The sequence below is a fragment of the Schistocerca gregaria genome, chromosome 2, assembly GCF_023897955.1.
Source record: "Schistocerca gregaria isolate iqSchGreg1 chromosome 2, iqSchGreg1.2, whole genome shotgun sequence".
Classification (NCBI taxonomy): Eukaryota; Metazoa; Arthropoda; class Insecta; order Orthoptera; family Acrididae; genus Schistocerca; species Schistocerca gregaria.
In genome coordinates, this window is record NC_064921.1 from 663,576,802 (window position 1) to 663,596,117 (window position 19,316).

Sequence of the window (19,316 nt, forward strand, 5' to 3'; positions counted from 1 at the left end):
ACTAATCAAATATTTTTAAAACAAATGAAAGCCTTAAACTAGCTATAACCAACGGCTGACTGCCATTATTTTCTAGTTTATATTTTTCGTAATCAAAATAAATTAGTTCTTCATTAATTTACAAATTTAGTTTCTTTCACATAGCTACGTCTTCTACCAGTACAGTTACCATCAGTGGAAGATGCTGCCGTACAGTACTTCCAGTAACACAATATATATCATTTATTCAAATGTTTATGTCTTATAATGTCAGTGTACTTAAATGCTTTAGTATGCTTTAACACAAAACGAATTTCAAGCCTTTTGGATGGGTGTATCAACCATTAAAAAAGGAATTTCAACTTGTAAAATGTGAAAATTTTAAAATTTGTACATTTAATACAGTAATCTAGAACTTAAACTAATGCCTTGGGGATACACATGTATGATTTCCCTGAAATTTCACAAAAGTGACAGGTCTTATAGAGAGAGTCAGTACAAAAATTGTCTTTCAGTACCGTCCAGTTCCTCTATCGAAAGATTTCCAGGCTTTATTGATAGATATCTTTACACAAGTAAAGAAAATCATTAAACACAATATTACTTGAACAGAATTCACTAACTTGAAACAGTTATTCGCTGATGGCAATGATGACAGTAAAACACAAAATACTTCCTTGCTCTATAGAACCAACATCTGTCCACTTTTTACCTTTAGTGCCCTGCACCCATCCTTCTTCAAACGATTCACAGAATATTACACATATTGTACTCTCGTCCGTTGTCAGAGTGTCCACAGCAAATTCCAGCTACTTTTGACGTTTCCTATTTATTGCATCACTTTCTTCTTCTTTCGTTTCACCCTCTTTAGGGTAAGCTGGATCAATCATTTCTTTGTGCGTTGTTCTTTTTTTAGGGCCCAGTATTTCTTCATTCTTTCTGATCTTCTTCTCCTTTCTTCTTCCGAGATGAAGGGTTTGGACTTTTGTGTGGATTTGTCTTGGAACCTTATGTTTTCATCTTTAGTAATTAATTTACCAGTTCGATCAATAAGTGAATTTTCTGAAATCTTTAATTCCACTAGGTCTTTCTCAGTTTCTTTAAACCAGTTGGGCTTCGTTTTTCGTTTACGGAAGAAGTCAAAGATTTGTTTAGTTAATCTGTTGGAATTCATTCTGAGAAGATGACCATAAAAATTTATTCTCCTTTTTCGCATAGAATCTGAAAGTTTTTCAATTTTATTGTAGAGAGTTTCATTTTTAATGTATATAATCTTATTGTCTTGAAATGTTGGCCCAATTATTTTTCTTAAAATTTTTCTTTCCTTTACCTCAAGTTTCTCCATTTGGCCTTCGAAATTCATGTTAAGTGTTTCTGCTGCATACAGTGCTTCTGGCTTAATCACTATCTTGTAATGTGTAATTTTGGACCCCCATGAAAGGGATTTTTTGTTGTATGTATTTTTTGTTAGTTGGAAAGCCAATTCAAGTTTATTTTTTCTGGATTCCCTTGCTTTGCTTTCCCCAGCATTCCAACTAATCCATTCTCTGAGATATTTGAATTCTTTTACTATTTCAATCTTCTGTTCTTGAATGTTGAGGTATTTACATGAGTGTTTGATGTTTGTCAATATCTTAGTTTTTTCAGAGGAGATGTGAAGACCAATTTTAGCTGCTTGTTTCTTTAGTTCAAGGATTTGCTCCCGTGCTTCTTCCATTGTTTCAGCTAACAGGGCCATATCATCTGCAAAAGCAATGTAATTTACTTTAAGGTTCTTCTTTTTGCAACCCAGTCTTATACCACTCTTAATATTTGTGTTCCATTCTCTGACTACTTTCTCAAGCGCACAATTGAACAGCAACGGCGAGAGCCCATCGCCCTGTCGCACTCCCGTTTTTATTTCAAAGGGTTCCGATAGATCGCCCATAAATTTAACTTTAGAAAATGTATTTGTAAGGGCGCTTTTATAATATTAGTTGTTTTCTTATCCAAACCCATTTCTTCCAGGACTGACAACAGAGATTCTCTATCAATCGAATCATATGCTTTTTTGAAATCAATGAAGGAGATTACGTACGTCTTTGTCCTTGATTTTTGGTATGCCATAATGTTTTTGAGATTTAGTATTTGTTCCGAACATGATCAGCCCTTTATGAAACCTCCCTGGTATTCCCCGATTTGCAGATCCAATTGCGGCTCTGCCCTGCTCAAAAGGACTTCAGAAAGAATCTTGTACGTTATATCCAGCAGTGATATTCCTCTGTAATTGTTGGGGTCTGTCTTCAAACCTTTCTTGTGGATAGGGTGGATGAGAGCTGTTTTCCATTCTGTGGGGATCTTTTCTTCTTTCCAGATTTGATCAAAAACACACTTTAGGGATGTAACTGCATTTTTGTCAGCCTTTTTCCATAGTTCGGCAACTATTTGATTTTCTGCGGACGCCTTGTTGTTTTTAAGTTCTGAAATGACCTTCTGTAGTTCTTCAGTCGTCGGTGGTTCCGAATCAGGCTTCTCACGGTTGTTTGGAATGGATTCAAATTTTTCAACGATGGGTTCACAATTCAAGAGTTTCTCAAAGTAGCCTCCTAGTATTTTGCAGTTTTCCGTGTTGTTGTGAGCGATGGTTCAATTTACATCTCGAAATTGGAGTGTGGGTGCTTTGTATCTTGATAATCTTTGTTTGAAAGTTCTGTAAAAGCTTCTTGTGTTGTTTTTAGCAAATTCTTCATCAATTTGGAGAAGAGTTTTGTTTTCATGTGTCTTCTTAATCCTTTTTATATTTTTATCTACCAGTTTTCTAACTGTAATGAAATTCAGTCTACTTTCTTCTGTTTTCTGTGATTGCCAATTTTGCCATGCCTGTTTTCTTGTTTCAATGAGGGCATCACATTCCAGTGACCACCAGGCATGTTTTTTACTTTTTTTGTTAGGTGCTATCCGTTCAGCTGTAGCAACTATTTGAACTGTTTACTTCTTCCCTTCTATTATGTGCACCTGTCGTTACTATATATAGCGTTTTACCTGACCAAGTCTCTTTCTCACTTCCATTTCTCTGCTCTTTGCCTTTCATCTTCGATTAATTACTTCTTTTCTTCCAGTTGTTGCTTGTATGGCGAAGAAATAAATATTTCACCTCTCTGTCAGTTGCTTCTTATGTCTTATAATTTCAGTTTACTTAAATGCTTTAGCATGCTTTAACACAAAACGAATTTCAAGCATTTCGGATGGGTGTTTCAGCCATTAAAAAAGGAATTTCCGCTTGCAAAATGTGAAAATTTTAAAATTTGTGCATTTAATACAGTAATCTAGAACTTAAACCTTCACGTCTGAGTGTTTTGCTCCAGGAGAGGTTTTCTCAACTACTGATACTGATATAGAACGAATAAGCTTAGTCATAGTTGACCAAGGAGGAATTGATACTCGACTGGAAGACGAGGGTGGCACCGGAGTATTCCGATTGGAATTCTCATACCAGAAATTGGTTGAACAATTTGATGATGTTCCTGGTTTACATGCGTTACCTGACGAAGTTCTCTGTCTCGAAGGAATAGCTAATTAAGGTCTTGTTTCGGAACTAATAGGGTTGAAGCACTGTTCATCCATAGGAGCAGGTTGCTTATAATGTTTAACATCAATAAAATCCAAATCAGTGAACCCACTTGGGTTCAAGGGCCAAAGACCTATCAAGTAAATACATACTGCACTAGATCGATTCTGCAGATAAGATAGGGGCAGTGTTCACCAGTCCTGCAACATTTTCTGGGAGATTTTCAGCAGATGGTATTTTCTCATCCCCACACAGCAGGCCCGCTTATTTAAATGGTCGTTTTATTGCTCGACCTAAAGGTTACAACTGGTGAATTGTGTCAGGAGGCAAGCTGATCGTGCCTACATGATACTGTCTTGCGTACAAGATTACGCCTAGATCTTTGTGGCTTGCGTGGGCATCCAACAAGAGAAGCACTGGTTCATCTTTAGTAGGATTTTCCCTTTCGACAAACAACACTAGCCACTTCATAAATGATTTGGCAGATATCAAACCACTTGCTTCAGCTGTGAAAGTACTTTTTGGAGGAGCACCATTTTTCAACACTTCGTCTATTCTCGTTTTATTGGGAAAGACAAAAAGAGAAGGAACAAAAATATTTACAACAGCATTTAAGCACAGGAGGTGGTCACGTTCTTTTCTCTCTCTCTTGAAGTGGTTTTGCTCACTTGTTTTCCCCCTTTGTGATACGACCTTCATATCATTCGCATGAACTACTGAAATTCCAATTTCGTCGTAGTTATGAATCCTGCTAGAAGGGAAACTGTATTTCCTAAAGAAGAACTCAAACTGATATCTGTTGACGCCCAAAGTTCTCTGATTGCTAGTAGATTCAGGACACCTAATCGACAGTTCAGAATGCCGTGCCGGCAGGTGTTCTTTTCTTTGTTGAATTAGTGAGGTGATTTAAATGATCAATCAACGCAAATGCTAAGTTCAAGAATTGTTTACTACTAACATGAACCTGTTGCCTAAATATTTCATGTACATAAGTAACTGTGTTTCCACGTCATCGTTGAACATCTTCTTAAACGTCTTCAGATGAGTTAGGTCCACATATGCGCCTGTTCTAATTACATTCATTCGATCACCGAAAGTGCTCCTCGGGCCATGAAAAGATTAATCTACTTGCCTTGCTGTCATTGTCTCCGTTATTACTTCATTTATTGCCATACTCTTAGTCTCTTCAGTTAAATTTCCTCTTATTCTCATCCACTGCAAACTGAAAAGAGAAGAGAAAGAATTGTTTTTGATTTTCACCAAATGTTCTGGTTGGTCGGTACTGAAAAACTACTGGCCGGCCGGTTCTGTACGGCGATCACGCACTACAAACGATGCCGACTGCGTATTTCCTAATAATATACAATGTCTTGAAAGTATTCCTAAACAAGTAAATGCAAAAGTCAATTAAATTACCCACCTCATAAAAGTGTACCACAGTCTTGAAACTGGTTTCTTGCACGCTCCTCTCACACAAACAACATTAAGCGCTCACAACACACAAACAGCTGAACACAGGACAAAATGCCTGACGTATTGTGGATGGGATCATGACGTCTCCAGCTCACCTCTTGCATGCGCTGCCACTTGGTACTAGGATCAAGAACAAGCGATTGCTGTAGGATCTTTCTCCATTCTTACCCAATATGTAATACATATCCGCGAATGTTTTATTTTATTAAACTTTTCTGTTTTTAACGTGTACCGTGGGCGGTGAAGTGTGTGTGTGATGTTTAATACGCGTGACTTTCTGCATAAGAGGACTACAAAATTCCATAAGCAACAATTAACCCCCAAATTCGCCATGACGCGTGCAGAAAGATCCTTGACTAATTATAAAATTACACATGTTTATTCGCCACCGGTAAAGAAGTTAGCACACCCTTTTAGAGCCTTCCAATTCCCTCAAGATATCTTGTTGCAACAGTGCTTATGAAGTGTATGTAACGAATAAACTCACAGATCAAAGCGCAAACGGTTCTGAGGTACGAGGTTCGACACATTCTGCAACACCCATATCAGTACGTGGTGCAGCCTGCACAGGCGGCAATGCAGGCGCGGACTCTGCCATCCAATCCATCACACAGATGGCGAATACCGCCTGCTCGACTTGTTCACGCACTTCTGTATGAGTTGCTGGTTGACGAGTCGTACGAGCTACTTCTCGCAGCGTGCTCGATTGGAGACACGTTCGGAGATCTTGCAGGCCGGAGAAATTGCTACACGTCCTGACTTTCAAGGGAAGGGTGTGAGTAAGCATTATCCTGTTGAAACAACACAACACTTCCCTGCTGCAATGGCGGCACGTACCGAGCGCTGGTTAGCGTCCCCTCGACAAACGCCAAATGCGAACGAGAGTTGCAGATCATCGCACCTCAGACCAAAGACAGAATCTGCTTTCATCGCTGAAGACTGTGGCGCGCCACTCCATTTTCCAATTGATTCTCTGGTGGCACCAGTCGAGCCGTGCACGTCGATGCTGTGGCGTGGTTGGAAGACAGGCTGGAGGTTAGCGTGCCCACAGTCCCACTGCTGACAACCGGTTCACAATAGTTCATACTGACACTTTTGGCACCGCAAAACCCTCTCAACTGTCTATGGTAGCTGTATGGTCTGCCCGTACAATACACCGTACCTGCTGTGTAGTCGTCCAGATCCTCGTCTATCAGTGTGAGAATCTTCAAGCAGTCACTGATACCAGCATCGTTGTACAGCTGACGCAGTAAGTCCAACTTGCGTGGCGATTCTCCGGAAGGACAATCCCGCCACTCGGATGTTCACAATTCGACGAAGTTCACAATTCAAACCCTTTCAAACTCGCTCAGTTTTCGACTCCTTTCCAACTCGCCCAGTTGGCTGTAGGAAGCACGGGTGCGTCTCTATGGTATGAGTGCGTGCTTGCTTCTCACGTCTGCACCACACCTCGCCATCTGGCAGTGAGCATTCCGTATTAAAGGGTAGAAACAGACGTCGCTCTTGTAGCTACATCACTACGCTATATGTCGGCGGATGGCGTAGAAAATACTATCAGCAAATCAACTATCCACCAGGTTGCTTATGCTGTAATGGTTTTAAAATGGATGTCGTCTTTGAAAATGTACTATTCTTTCCGGCAGCGCATATCGCAGTACACGCTGAAGACTAATGTATACGCATTAAAAAGTTTTGCAGCACCTCGGTTCCACGAGTTCCGGAACCTGTAAAGGAAACTGAAATACAGATCAACATAAACATCATTTCCACCCTTTTTATTGCTCATGAAAATCACACGTTGTATGATGTACCAACAGACAGCTAGACTCTCAAGGTGGTGGTCTAGATTGCTGTACACACCGGTACCTCTAACAACCACTAGCACGTCCTCTTGCATTGATACATGCCTGTATTCGTCGTGGCATACTACCCCCAAGTCGATCGAGGTCCAGATTGTCCCTCTCCTCAACGGCGATTCCGCGTAGATCCTTCAGAATGGTTGGTGGGTCACATCGTCCATAAACATCCCTTCTCAATCTATCCCATGCATATTCGATAGAGTTCATGTTTGGAGAACATGCAGGCCACTCTAGTCGACCGATGTCGTTATCCTGAATGCCTCACCAATACGCTGCCTATATGGTTGCACTGTCAGTCGGAGGATGGTATCGTACAGCCGTTACGGCGCATTCCATGACCACCAGTGGCGTGCGTCTGTCCCACATAATGCCACCCCAAAGCAGCAGGCAACCTTCACCTTACTGTACTCTCCGAACAGTGTGTCTAAGGCATTCTGCCTTATCGGGTAGCCTCCAAACACGTCTCAGACTGTTGTGTGATGCCCTTAGGTTACTTAGGTTCTAGGGGACTGATGGCCATAGATGTTAAGTCCCGTAGTGCTCAGAGCCATTTGAACCATTTGAACGTCTCAGACGATTGTCTGGTTGAAGGGATATGCTACACTCATTGGTGAAGAGAACGTGATGCCAGTCCTAAGCGGTCCATTCGGCATGTTGTTGGGCCCATCTGTAATGCGCTGCATGGTGTCGTGGTTGTAAAGGTGGACCTCCCCATGGCCGTCTGGAGTGAAGTTGCGAATCATGCAGCCTATTGCGCACAGTTTGAATCGTAACACGACGTCCTGTGACTGTACGAAAAGCATTATTCAACATGATATCGTTGCTGTCAAGGTTTCTCCTAGCCATAATCCGTAGGTAGCGGTTATCCACTGCAGTAGTAGCCCTTGGGAGGCCTGAGCGAGGCATGTCATCAACAGTTTCTTCCTCTCTGTATCTGCTACATGTCTTGACAAACATCGCTTTGTTCCACTCCGAGACGCCTGGACACTTCCCTTGAGGAGAGCCCTTCTTGGAACAAAGTAATAATGTGGACGCAATCGAACCGCGGAACTGACCGTCTAGGTATGGCTAAACTACAGACAACACGAGCCGTGTGCTTTCTTCCTCTTGGAATGACTGGAACTGATCGGCTGTCGGACTCCCTTTGTCTAATATGGTCTGCTCATGCACAGTTGCTTACATCATTTGGCGGGCTTAGTGACATCTCTGAATAGTCAAAGGGACTGTGTCTCTGATACAGTATCCACAGTCAACGTCTATCTTCAGGAATTCTGGAAACCGGAGTGATGCTAAACTTTTTTGATGTTTGTAGCAATATCGTAACACCGAGAAATCATTTGGAAACACGTGTTGTATGCCGAAAGACGTCATGTAGGAAGTGAATAAAAGAAAATTGTAATTGGCCGAAAAAATATTATTCGGTGTTTAGCAAAATGATTGTTATTACAGTCTCCGACTTTCAAAAAACCTGTCTCAATGATATGTGAGATCTAAACATTTAAAGGTAAGTAACGGAGACGCCCGTGAGGTGTTGCTAGTGCCCTATTGGTCGCCTTCCAGGTGGCGGATTGGGGGAAGGTTCCCAAATATCGGTTGCCCTGCGTAATTGAAATACCTGGGGTGAACCAAAACTAGAGCATGGGCGGCGTCTGTATTCCAAAAGAGCAACCAACTAAAGGCGATAGCACTCCACGTTAGGGGGGTGGGGGGTTGAAATTCAGATTACCAGTGAGGCTGAAGCAAGGCTGGTGATTACGGTTCATACTGCAGAGTCGCAACGTTTAGCGGTAAGGTAAAATTATCCAGAGTTAAATTAGGCGCACATTCGGATCTCTGAGTGCGTGCTGCTTTCGTGTCACAAAACCATAAGTCTAAGGAACTAGAGAAGCATTAACATGCACATATAACTATCGTTCGCTAGTGGAACATGACAGATTGACAAAAATAGGAACGAAGTGTTGAGTGCTATTGACAAGTGTTTTCAAACTGATTCCGTATTTCTAGACTTACAGACGGTTCTTGACACTGTACCTCGCAAGCGGCCTGTAATCAAACTGTATGCTTATGGAATATCGTCTCAATTATGGGACTGGGTTTGTATCTTCTTGCCAGAGAGGTCACATTCCGTAGTAAGTGACGGAAAGTCGTCGACTAAAACGGAAGAGTTTAATGGCGTTACCATAGGTAGTGTTATAGGCCCTCTGTCGTTCCTTAACTTCATAAACGATGCAAAATAATTTAGATAAGATATCAGTATGGAACGTAAATGGGCAATTAGCCCTAAATAATCAAAAGTGTGGGGTCATCCACATGAGCGCTTTAGCGTGTGAATCAGCTAAACTTGGGTTACTCGAAGAATCAGGCAAATATAAGGCCGTAAATTCAAATAATTACATAGGTATCACAATTATGAACAACTTAAATTGGAAAGAACACGTACAAAATGGTGTGGGGATGGCAAACCAAAGACTGATTTTATCATCAGGACACTTAGAAAATGTAACAAATCTTCTGAAGAGATTGCCTGCACTATCATTTTCTGTCCTGTTGTGGAGTACTGTTGCGCTGACTGGGATCCTAAACAGAGAGGATAAACCGAGTGCATAGAGAAACTTCCAAGAAGAGCAGCACGTTTTATATTACGACGAAATAGGGAAGGTATTGTCTCTGACATGACACAGGATATGGGGTGGAGATCATTAAAACAAAAGTGTTTTCGTTGCGGTGGAATCTTCTCACGAAATTTAAATTACTAAGTTTCTGCGCTGAACGCGAAAATATTTTGTTGACGCCCACTTACATACGCAGAAACGATCATTATGATAAAATAAGGGAAATCAGAGTTCGCACGGAAAGATATACGTGTTCATTTTTTCCGCGTGTTATTAGAGAGTGGAAAAATCAGAATTATTGTGAAGGTGGCTCGATAAAACTTCTGCAAGGTACTTAAGTGTGATTTACAATCGATGTAGATGTAGGAGCTGAATTAGAAGACAATAACTGGAGCAATGTCGGCTTCAGCTGAATTCAGAAAATCACTTCTGTTACTGTGGCGAACCAAATGAAACACTAAACGGAGTCAGTTTTTTAATAGACAAGACCATAGCATAGAAGGTAGTAGCATCAGAAGGAGATTTAAACAGAATTGCACGTTGGGTCTTACAGTTCAAGCATATGCACCTACTTCTAGTCACTCGGATGAGGAGGTAAGAGAATCCTTCTATGAGAATCTTAAAGAAATCTATCAAAAACGGAAAGATTGCGTTTGTAAATTTATAAATGGCGACTTAAATGCCTAAGCTGGAAAGCGCAAGGAAGGTGAACCAGTTATTAGCAGCAGAGATCAGAGACTTGATCAATTTGCAGAACGCATAAAATCACTTACTATGAAAACGTTCTTCAAGAAGCATCCTAGTCACAGATGGACTTGGAATGGTTCTAAATTTAGAGAGCAAAATGAAACAGACTTTATTTTTACCAACAGGCTTCAAAAAGTTAAATACTGCTTCGTTCTGAACAGGTTCAATAGAAACAGTGATCATCGATTACTAAAATCAAGATTTGAACTGAATACAAAAGATGAAAGATTGAAACTAATTATCGATAAAAGAAAAATTCTAAATTTAAAAATCTGGAATAACGGAAAGAGAAATTTCAAGAAGGAATTAAGACAAAATTAAAGGAAAATGAGGAAGAAGCAACAACAAAGACACTAATGAAATTACAATGAAATGAACACCCTTAGCTGCTTACAGGCGTTGACATACGTCAACGGAGTGAGATGAAAATGTGTGCCCCGACCGGGACCTGAACCTGGGATCTCCTGCTTACATTTCTCAGATGCATAGAGCGTCTACCAGGTAAGCAGGAGATCCCGTGTTCGAGTCCCGGTCGTGGCACACATTTTCATCTGTGCCCTTTGACGTATGTCAACGTCTGTAAGCAGATAAGGGTGTTCATTTCATTGTAATTTCATTCTCACGAGCTGCATGGTCACCGATGGTATCTGTTATTTCGGACATGTCCGAAAGAACAGATTCCAACTGAGTATATATAAAGATACTAATCACAACAGCTGAAGAAGCTAACAAATAACACCGCGCGTTTGATGGAGAAGAGAAGAATAATGAAAATAGAAACACACAAAGATGAGATACAAGGCTGTGAGAAAGAGCATGAAAACTCACATCAAAAGTATGAATACGATACGCTAAAAGCCAGTCTTATAAATAAACCTAGTTTAAAGATAACCAAGCGAAAGAATAAGACTGGAAATAATGAGCTATCGGTTTTAGATCGAATTACATATAAAAAATAAATACCCGAATATTCTGAAAATTTTTACTGTAATCGGTTCAGTAAAGAGAACGATAAACCGTTAACCGTGGAGGAAGTGGGTGCTCCTGTTTCCCATATCCTAAAAATACTCCCCTCAGAAACCAAACATGCTACAGACGAGATGACAAAAGCAACGGCTGCAAGTAGTGACGACCTCTCAGTCGACATTTCAAAGCTGATGGGTGACGAACCTATAAACTCATACCCAAAAATATTTTCAGATTGATTTCGCAGTGGAAAAGTACCAAGACACTAGAGTAAAACCCGAAGAATACTAATACAGAAGAAAGATAATACTACAGCTGTAAAGAACTACCACCCTATCACCCTCCTGTTCATAATGTACACTATTTTTACTAGAATACTGTCTACCAGCTTGAGCACTTCACTTGACCGTTCCCAAACCATTGCGAATGTTGGTTCCGTGCAGGGTTTAGTACAGGCTAACAGTTACTGAAGTATATGAAATAAAATCTGAACGGTTTGCTTTACGACGTTCCAACTGCACAGTTGGCCACGTAGCATGATGGGAATCAGTATTCGAATGCATGGTCTGGTTTAGCGACGAAACCCATTTTCATTTGGATGGGTTCGTCAGTAAGCAAAATTTGCTCATCTGGGGGACTGAGAATCCGCATTTCGAGAACGAGTAGTCTCTTCACCTTCAACGGATGACTGCGTGGTGTGCATGACCAGTAACGGATTGATTGGTGGGCTATTCCTTGATGGCATGGTGACTACCGAACGTTACGTGAAGGTTTCGGAATATGATTTCATCCGTATTACCCAAAGCGACCCTGATTTCGACAAGATGTGATTCATGCAAGATGGAGCTCGACCCCATCGCCGCAGGGGAGTGTCTGATGTCCTAGAGGAGCCCTTTGGGGACTGAATTCTGGCTCTGGCATACCCAAAGGCCACTGGCGTGGTCCTCGGTGAACCGACAAATTCTTCGTATCTGAACACATGCGTCCGCTTGTTGTGGGGCTATATTCAAGACATGATGTACCGCTACAATCCCAAAATTATTTCTTACCTGTAAACAGCCATTCATGAGGTCATCGACAGCATCGATGTTCCGACCCTTCAGCGGTCCTAAAGAATTTTTATTTCATCACTAATCACGGCAGGCATATCGAACGTATCATAACATAAATCCGAATATCTATAGTGACGTTTACATGTTGACTAAAGTGTGTGCTGGCCCTAGTTTGTAACTAATTTACGTTTTTTTCATATAGTTCAATAATTGTCACCCTGTACAATCCATTACATCTTCACTCGATGCGAAAGAATTAGAAGAACCAATGAGTATCATTTACTTCTTTGCCTGATATTCGTATGTTTTGGAAAGGTATTCGATTCGATAAATCACTCAGCTGTGTTTGAGGCTGTAACAGAGCAAGGACTAGAAAAGATCTGTATTAAAGTTTTATTCAGCAAGCATAAAACCTCCACAGCGTTTGTAAATGTAGTTGAAGAAACCAACGAATTTCCAGTAGAAGGACGTGAAAAAAGGTGACCAAGTATCTTCAAAACTATTTTCAGCAGTCTTCGAGAAAGCAATGTCTACAATAGATGGGAGACAAAGGGAATCAAAACTCTGGGAATTAGATGAAATATGCCGAGGTTAGACGATAGTATCGTACTATTTGCAAATAGTAAAGAAGAACTCAAAATACTGGTTCGTGTGCGTATATCAGCCTGCCCTGAAGTTGGTCTAAAAATTAGTTTTGATAAAACGAAGACCATTATGAATGAATGGACATCGGAGGGAAATATATCCGTTGGAAGTATGCAGCCTCTAAGGGTCAAAGAATATGTCTATCTCGGTCAACTACTAAACATGAAAGGAGTATTAAAACCTGAAATATTTCTCGTAAGAAATCAAGAAGGTAATACTTAGTTTTGAAGCCCAAGATGTCGGCCGAACTAAAGAAAACATCAATGTATATTGCCAGTAATACCTTACGGCTGTGAGACATAGAAATTAAATGAGTTTCTCAGAAACTAGTTGTAGCCCAAATAGGAATAAAAATGTCTGTGTTGAGCTACACAAAGAAAGACAGAAAGAAATCAGTTGATATCAAGAAGACAACTAAGGTCAGTGACATAGCGGAAAGAGTGAATACCTAGAAGTGGCAGTGGGCTGGTCATGTCGCTCGAACAAAAGATGAAACGTGGTCAAAACAATGAAATTTTACAACAGATAATTCCAGTGCCATGCGGAATATTATACTGAAGAGCCATAGAAACTGGTACCTGCCTAGACCACACTCCTCACCCACCACCCCCGCACCCCCGCAAAGCACACAGAAGTGTAGCAACACGACGTGGCATGGATTCAACTAATGTCTGAAGTAGTATTGGAGGCAACTGACACCATTAATCCTGCCCGTAAGAGTACGAGGGGGTGGAGATCTCTTCTGAATAGTACGTTGCAAGACATCCCAGATACGCCAAATAAAGTTATGTCTGGGGGTTTTGGTGTCCAGCGGAAGTGCTTAAACTCAGAAGAGCGTTCCTGGAGCCACTCTGTAGCAATTCTGGACGTGTGGGCTATCGCATTGTCTTGTTGGAATTGCTCAAGTCCATCGGAATGAACATGAACATGAATGGATGTAGGTGATCAGGCAGGATACTTACGTACGCGGAGTCGTGTCTGGACGTATCACTCCAACTCCACACGCCCCACACCATTACAGAGCCTCCACCAGCTTGAAAAGCCCATTGCTGGCCCGCAGTGTCCATGGATTTACGTGATTGTCTCCATAGCAGTACACGTCCATCCGCTCGTCCGACCGGGCAACATGTTTCCAGTCATCAGCAGTCCAATGTCGGTGTTGACGGGCCCAGGCGAGGCGAGGCGTGAAACTTTGTGTCGTGCTGTCATCAAGGATACAGGAGTGGGCCTTCCGCTCCGAAAACCAACATCAATGATATTTCGTTGAATGGTTCGCAGGCTGACACTTGTTGATGGGCCAGCATTGAAATCTGCGGCAGTTTTTGGAAGAGTTGCACTTCTATCATGTTGAACGATTCTCTTCAATCACCGTTGGCCCGTTATCGCAGGATCTTTTTCCGTCCATGTCGGACATTTGATGTTTTATGGGATTCCTGATATTCACGGTTCACTCGTGAAACGGTCTTACGGGAAATTTCCCACTTCATCAGTACGTCGGAGATGCTGTGTCCTGCTGTTCCATACGCCGACTGTAACACCAAGTTGAAATTCACATAAATCTTGATAACTTTACATTGTAGCAACAGTAACGGATGTAACAACTGCGCCAGACACTTTTTGTCGTATATAGGGCTTGCTGACCGCAGAGCCGTATTCTCCTGTTTACATATCCCTGTTCAAAATGGCTCTAAGCACTAAGGGACTAAACATGTGAGGTCATCAGTCCCCTACACTTGAAACTACTTAAACTTAACTAACCTAAGGACATCCCAAACATCCATGCTCCAGGCAGGATTCGAACCTGTGACCGTAGCACATACCCCTATATTTGAAGACGCAACTCTATACCAGTTTCTTTTGCGCCTCAGTGTGTGTTCTCTGTCGAAAAACAGTAAATGTAATAAGGTTGACCTTGTTTTGTCAGTTTATGTTATTTTTACTTTTTGTAGCATTGAACAAAATTTGGACAGAGTGAAGTACTTCCGTTCCGTATTTAATAATAACCATTTGAGCGAAGAAGTCGATGTTCATATTTATTATTGTAGTCCTTTGGCTCGTTTTACTATACAGAGAGGAGCTGTTCTTCTAGGCTGTAGAAAGATGCAAGTGAATTCGAATTAATTCTCGGCTGCTTTGGACTGTGTCAAAATGACCGGTTGCGAGGTATGTAAAAATTAAGAGAGTAGTTTCCATCGTTTTCAAGAGCTTGCAGTCTTTAACTTTCAGAGTTCATGGTCAAATGATGAAACGAATCATAGTTTCCTCTGGGTCAGCTTATCAGAGAATCCCACTGCCTCTTGCAGACGGATTTAAAGCAAGACAAAATAACATACGTCAGTAAGAATTAGTCCGTTCGTAATTTTTATTCTTTAGCGTTCTATTAATATGCGCTAATGTTACGTCATGAACCGTCTCCAAACTGCGAGCGTGTGTGACTTGACAAACTATTAATTTATTTTAGTCTCATTAGGCAGTCAATACCTTTTTTAACCCACTGAGTATACGTAAGTCATACAGAAAGAAATGGGACATACTTGTTAAAGACAGCCGGACTGAAACGGCATCGGGGAAAGGTCATCAGAAATGGAGGAACCTGCTGCAGGGATCCAATGTAGCATGCCGACACAAAAAGGCCACCTCATTAAGTAATCGAATTGGCTAATAGTGGCAATGAATGGAGACTCTGTACGTTGTTAGTGTGAAATGTGGTTCAGATCGTAAGAAGTGGGCAGAAACCCTGTGCTCGCATGTACGCCGCCGGTGACACTGAAGCGAGCGTCCATTCGGCGGGCATCGTCGGCGGCTGCCGCCGCGAGGCGCTAGCGTCGCGCCGCGTCAGGTGGTGAGCGCCTGGCAACGCCAGCCCCCGGCCTCAGTCGCCCTGCGCCGCAGCTGCAGACACGGCCGGCTGTCGGACGCGGAAGCACCGCTCTGCGTTGCGCGCTCGCAGGCTACGTCACTAGCCCAGCGCGGGAAAACCGAAACGTGCGCTCCGAGACTACCGGGCAGGCCGCCTGCCCCCTCAATCTCCTCAGCGTGTTCGCCACGAACGGCAACGTGTCTCTGACATCTCCCGAAAACATTCCCTTTCATCGCAGATACACCGTCTCTTTCGAAAGAGATCGATACACAATGCAACTGATATTAGACGCATCCCCGCTTCGCGGAGCCGTGACGTCCTGTCTCCGCGGACGGTACAGGATCGCGGGCGTTTGAATCGGAGAATCGACTGTCACTCTTCGCGAATGTGGCGGACACTGACGTAGAAATCTGAGTTGGTCAGACGAGGGTTTCAGTGCGGCGATGGACAGCAGCTGAGCGCCATGAGAGGCCTCCTGGTGGTGTCGTCGCTCCTGCTGCTGTGCTGCGTCGATCGCATACCGGCCTCCACAAAGAAAAGTGCGTATGGCCAGCGAAGCCTTCCCTAGTCGGTACGCTACTCGTGGCCCACTAGTCTGTCTAAATGGCTCTGTTTAAAGTATGTCTGAGAATGAGTTTACGAACTGGTGTGTGTGTGTGTGTGTGTGTGTGTGTGTGTGTCTGTGTGTGTGTGCGAGAGAGAGAGAGAGAAACTAAGAAATGCATGCGCTCTAGCAGCAGCGAGGCACTTAGGAGCGGCTCCATTGTTTACAACCAGCTGGTCGTGGGTGTAAGAGCGCCTATGAGCACGTATGTGTGTTCATTAAAGTTGTCATGGAACCGGTGTTTGCGGCCTATGCTGTTATTAATTACTATCTCTACACTTGTGTAGCCATACACGCTGCTTGAAATCATACACCAAGTGTACATCGGTAAGCAGCCCACGTAATGACTCTACTAAACGTTTAGAACAACCTGAATATCAATCTTCTCTTTCGTCACGGTACATCATGTTCTTTTCTTTTTTTTATATATTTAGCTTACTGCACATACTGTGCAGATTTATATCTAGCTTTCCGAAAAATTACATGTTTTTAGAGCCGTGCTTTCCGCTGCAACGTTATATACAGATACATCTCCTCTTCGTTAATACACGTGTATTCCCGTGACACTGATAATGCCTTCCCCTTCACGCACTTACAGCAAATGTAACGGCAATGTAGAAAATCAATCCGCAACCATGGCAACAACGAATGCAATACTAACTGGCAGAGGCGACAACTAAATTGATCCAGTTGGCAGTAGTTACTTACCCTTTATGTTTACACATAAACGGTGCTTTAGAACCTTCACGTTATGGCCTTGCCTCATTACCAGGGAAACTTCGGCGAATGATAAAGTTGGAAGCGGGCTGGCTAGAGTGTTTTAGTAACTTGTGTTGAGACAAATTCAAAACTAACGAGAGCCACGAAAGCATTAGTTGTGTCCAAGCCCTGAGGGAACCAATATGACAGGAATGTTGTTAAAATCTTAGAATTTTTGTATGTTCCGACTTGTCAACACAGTCAAAAGTATTTTAGTAAAGAATATTGTACAGAAGTTACCCATAAGGTTCATAGAAGCGCATCTACATAAATTCTATAAAATATTATTAAATTGTCTCTTTCCACATAACCAACTCCATAATGTAGACTGAAGTACGACCTAGCAACGCGTGTATGAGTAACTTTACATTCATGGTGAGTCTGTAATTTTTCTTGTTTCTAATGCATATCCTTTAGTTGAAACAGCGGGAAAATAAAAAAATGCATTTACGTATTACTCGAGCTAAGGTACTCGTATGAAGTACACTTAAATGCGCAATAACTTATCCAATATTGTCATCATTAAAGGGCAAATCCCAGTTCAAAAGTCACTGCTAGAAGATTTGTGAAAACAACTGCCTTGTTGCTCCGATAAGAGCTAAATTCTTCTCTAGTTAAGCATTTTGCGTCACGACACCAATCTGAATTTGGTTCGCTTGCTACTACTGTTGAAGCGCTTATATAATCTTGAATAATAGCCTGTAAGTTGGTAGTATGTAATAAACATAGGCAGTAATTTCTCTCTCAGTACTTCACGTATTGGTGTAATGTTTGCAGGCAGAATAAGTAAATTTCGTGTGACGCTACAAAAAAATAAATAAATAAATAAAATAAAAATAAAAAATAAATAAAAATAGGAAAAAGAGTGCTTTTCATGAAAAGTGTATATTTGGGTGCTTACAGAATTTAAGAAATATACTGATACTGGAAACAGCGCTTCACCTAGTCACCTCACGGTTGGTTGAGAACACAGTTATTATTGAATCTACGGGAAATGTCATTGTTCCCCAGTATACTTTCACTATACGAGTTTTCAGATATGTTTTATTAGTTCAGTTCTTAGTTCAAAAAGCTGTGCAGAGAGTACAAAGCACTTTTTGTTAAATACTTTTGGTCTTTGTGATAGTTTCATCTCGTTTAACAACTTCTAACTTAATTGATCCTACATTCTTCACCTCCTGTTTATCGGTACTTCTGATAAAGATTTTCCGAAGACTTATTTCCTCATGTATTGTGTCTAGCGGTTTATTATTACGTATTAATTATGTCCACTTAATATTTTATATGTTTATTTTGGCCAGAGACAGATGATGCATCAAAATGTACCGTTTGTAACGAGAATGTACACTTACTTTTGGTACCCTCTCTAAGCGAGTTATTTCTTTCGTGTTGAATGACGGTTATGACAGTAGTATATATTCCCCTTTCATTTATATATTCTACCTTATTTTCCTTTTTCACATGGTAGTTTTGTGGTAACTTTTCTTAGTAGTTTTGCAGAAGTGTATGTATTTTCTGACAGTTTTAAGTATGCTTATACTTCAGATGCTCATGAATTTTGGAGAGTCATTCACAGAATATGTATTTAAGTTTTTAGATTTATTTATTTCTTTAGCTACTTGGTTTTAATATCTCGCTAGGCTAGCTTCAATTTGGACACTCATTACTCCATCTTCGTTATCACTTGTAAAGGCTTTACTATTACAAACAATTTCAACATGAAAAAGAACCTTGCGTTACTAAAAGAATGTCACACAAAGAAAATAACTTACGACAATTCGGTGCTTGATGATGATCTCACAACTGATATGGTTTTCATTACAACTAGCTGAAGTTTCCCTAGTTATTTCGTATCAGGCATTTGATTGAAATAGTTAAGACTCTTCTTCAAACATTTCAGGAAGCTAAATTAGCAAGAAAATATATTTCGTCTGCGAAAAACTGTATCTCGTTTATTCGTTACAGAAAATGACGAAACATGTGGTACTTCTACCGGTAGGACACATATTTCTCTGCAGGCAGCTGAGTTTTGTAATGAAATATTAATCTATCAAGTTTAGGTACGAAATAAAGTAACACTCTGCCCCGCAGGAATAGTAAAGTCATCGGTAAGATATATCGTTTTTGTGCCGTCATTAAATAGTGACATATTCAAAATAATACTTTCAAACATTGACGTAAGGTGTCAAGTATTGACGTCTAGGAGGTCAGAG

At 41.2% G+C, this 19,316-nt stretch overlaps 1 protein-coding gene across 2 annotated transcripts in view; it reads left to right on the forward strand.

The window, feature by feature from the left end:
* The first annotated feature begins 15,781 nt into the window (after nucleotides 1-15,781).
* The window catches only part of LOC126334710 (cubilin-like), a 479,185-nt gene continuing 475,650 nt past the window's right edge, over nucleotides 15,782-19,316 (forward strand). For both annotated transcript variants that reach the window (XM_049997220.1, XM_049997221.1), the window contains exon 1: nucleotides 15,782-16,279. In XM_049997220.1, coding sequence (XP_049853177.1) covers nucleotides 16,204-16,279 — 76 coding nt within the window. In that variant the 5' untranslated portion in view covers nucleotides 15,782-16,203. The remainder of the gene's footprint in view (nucleotides 16,280-19,316) is intronic.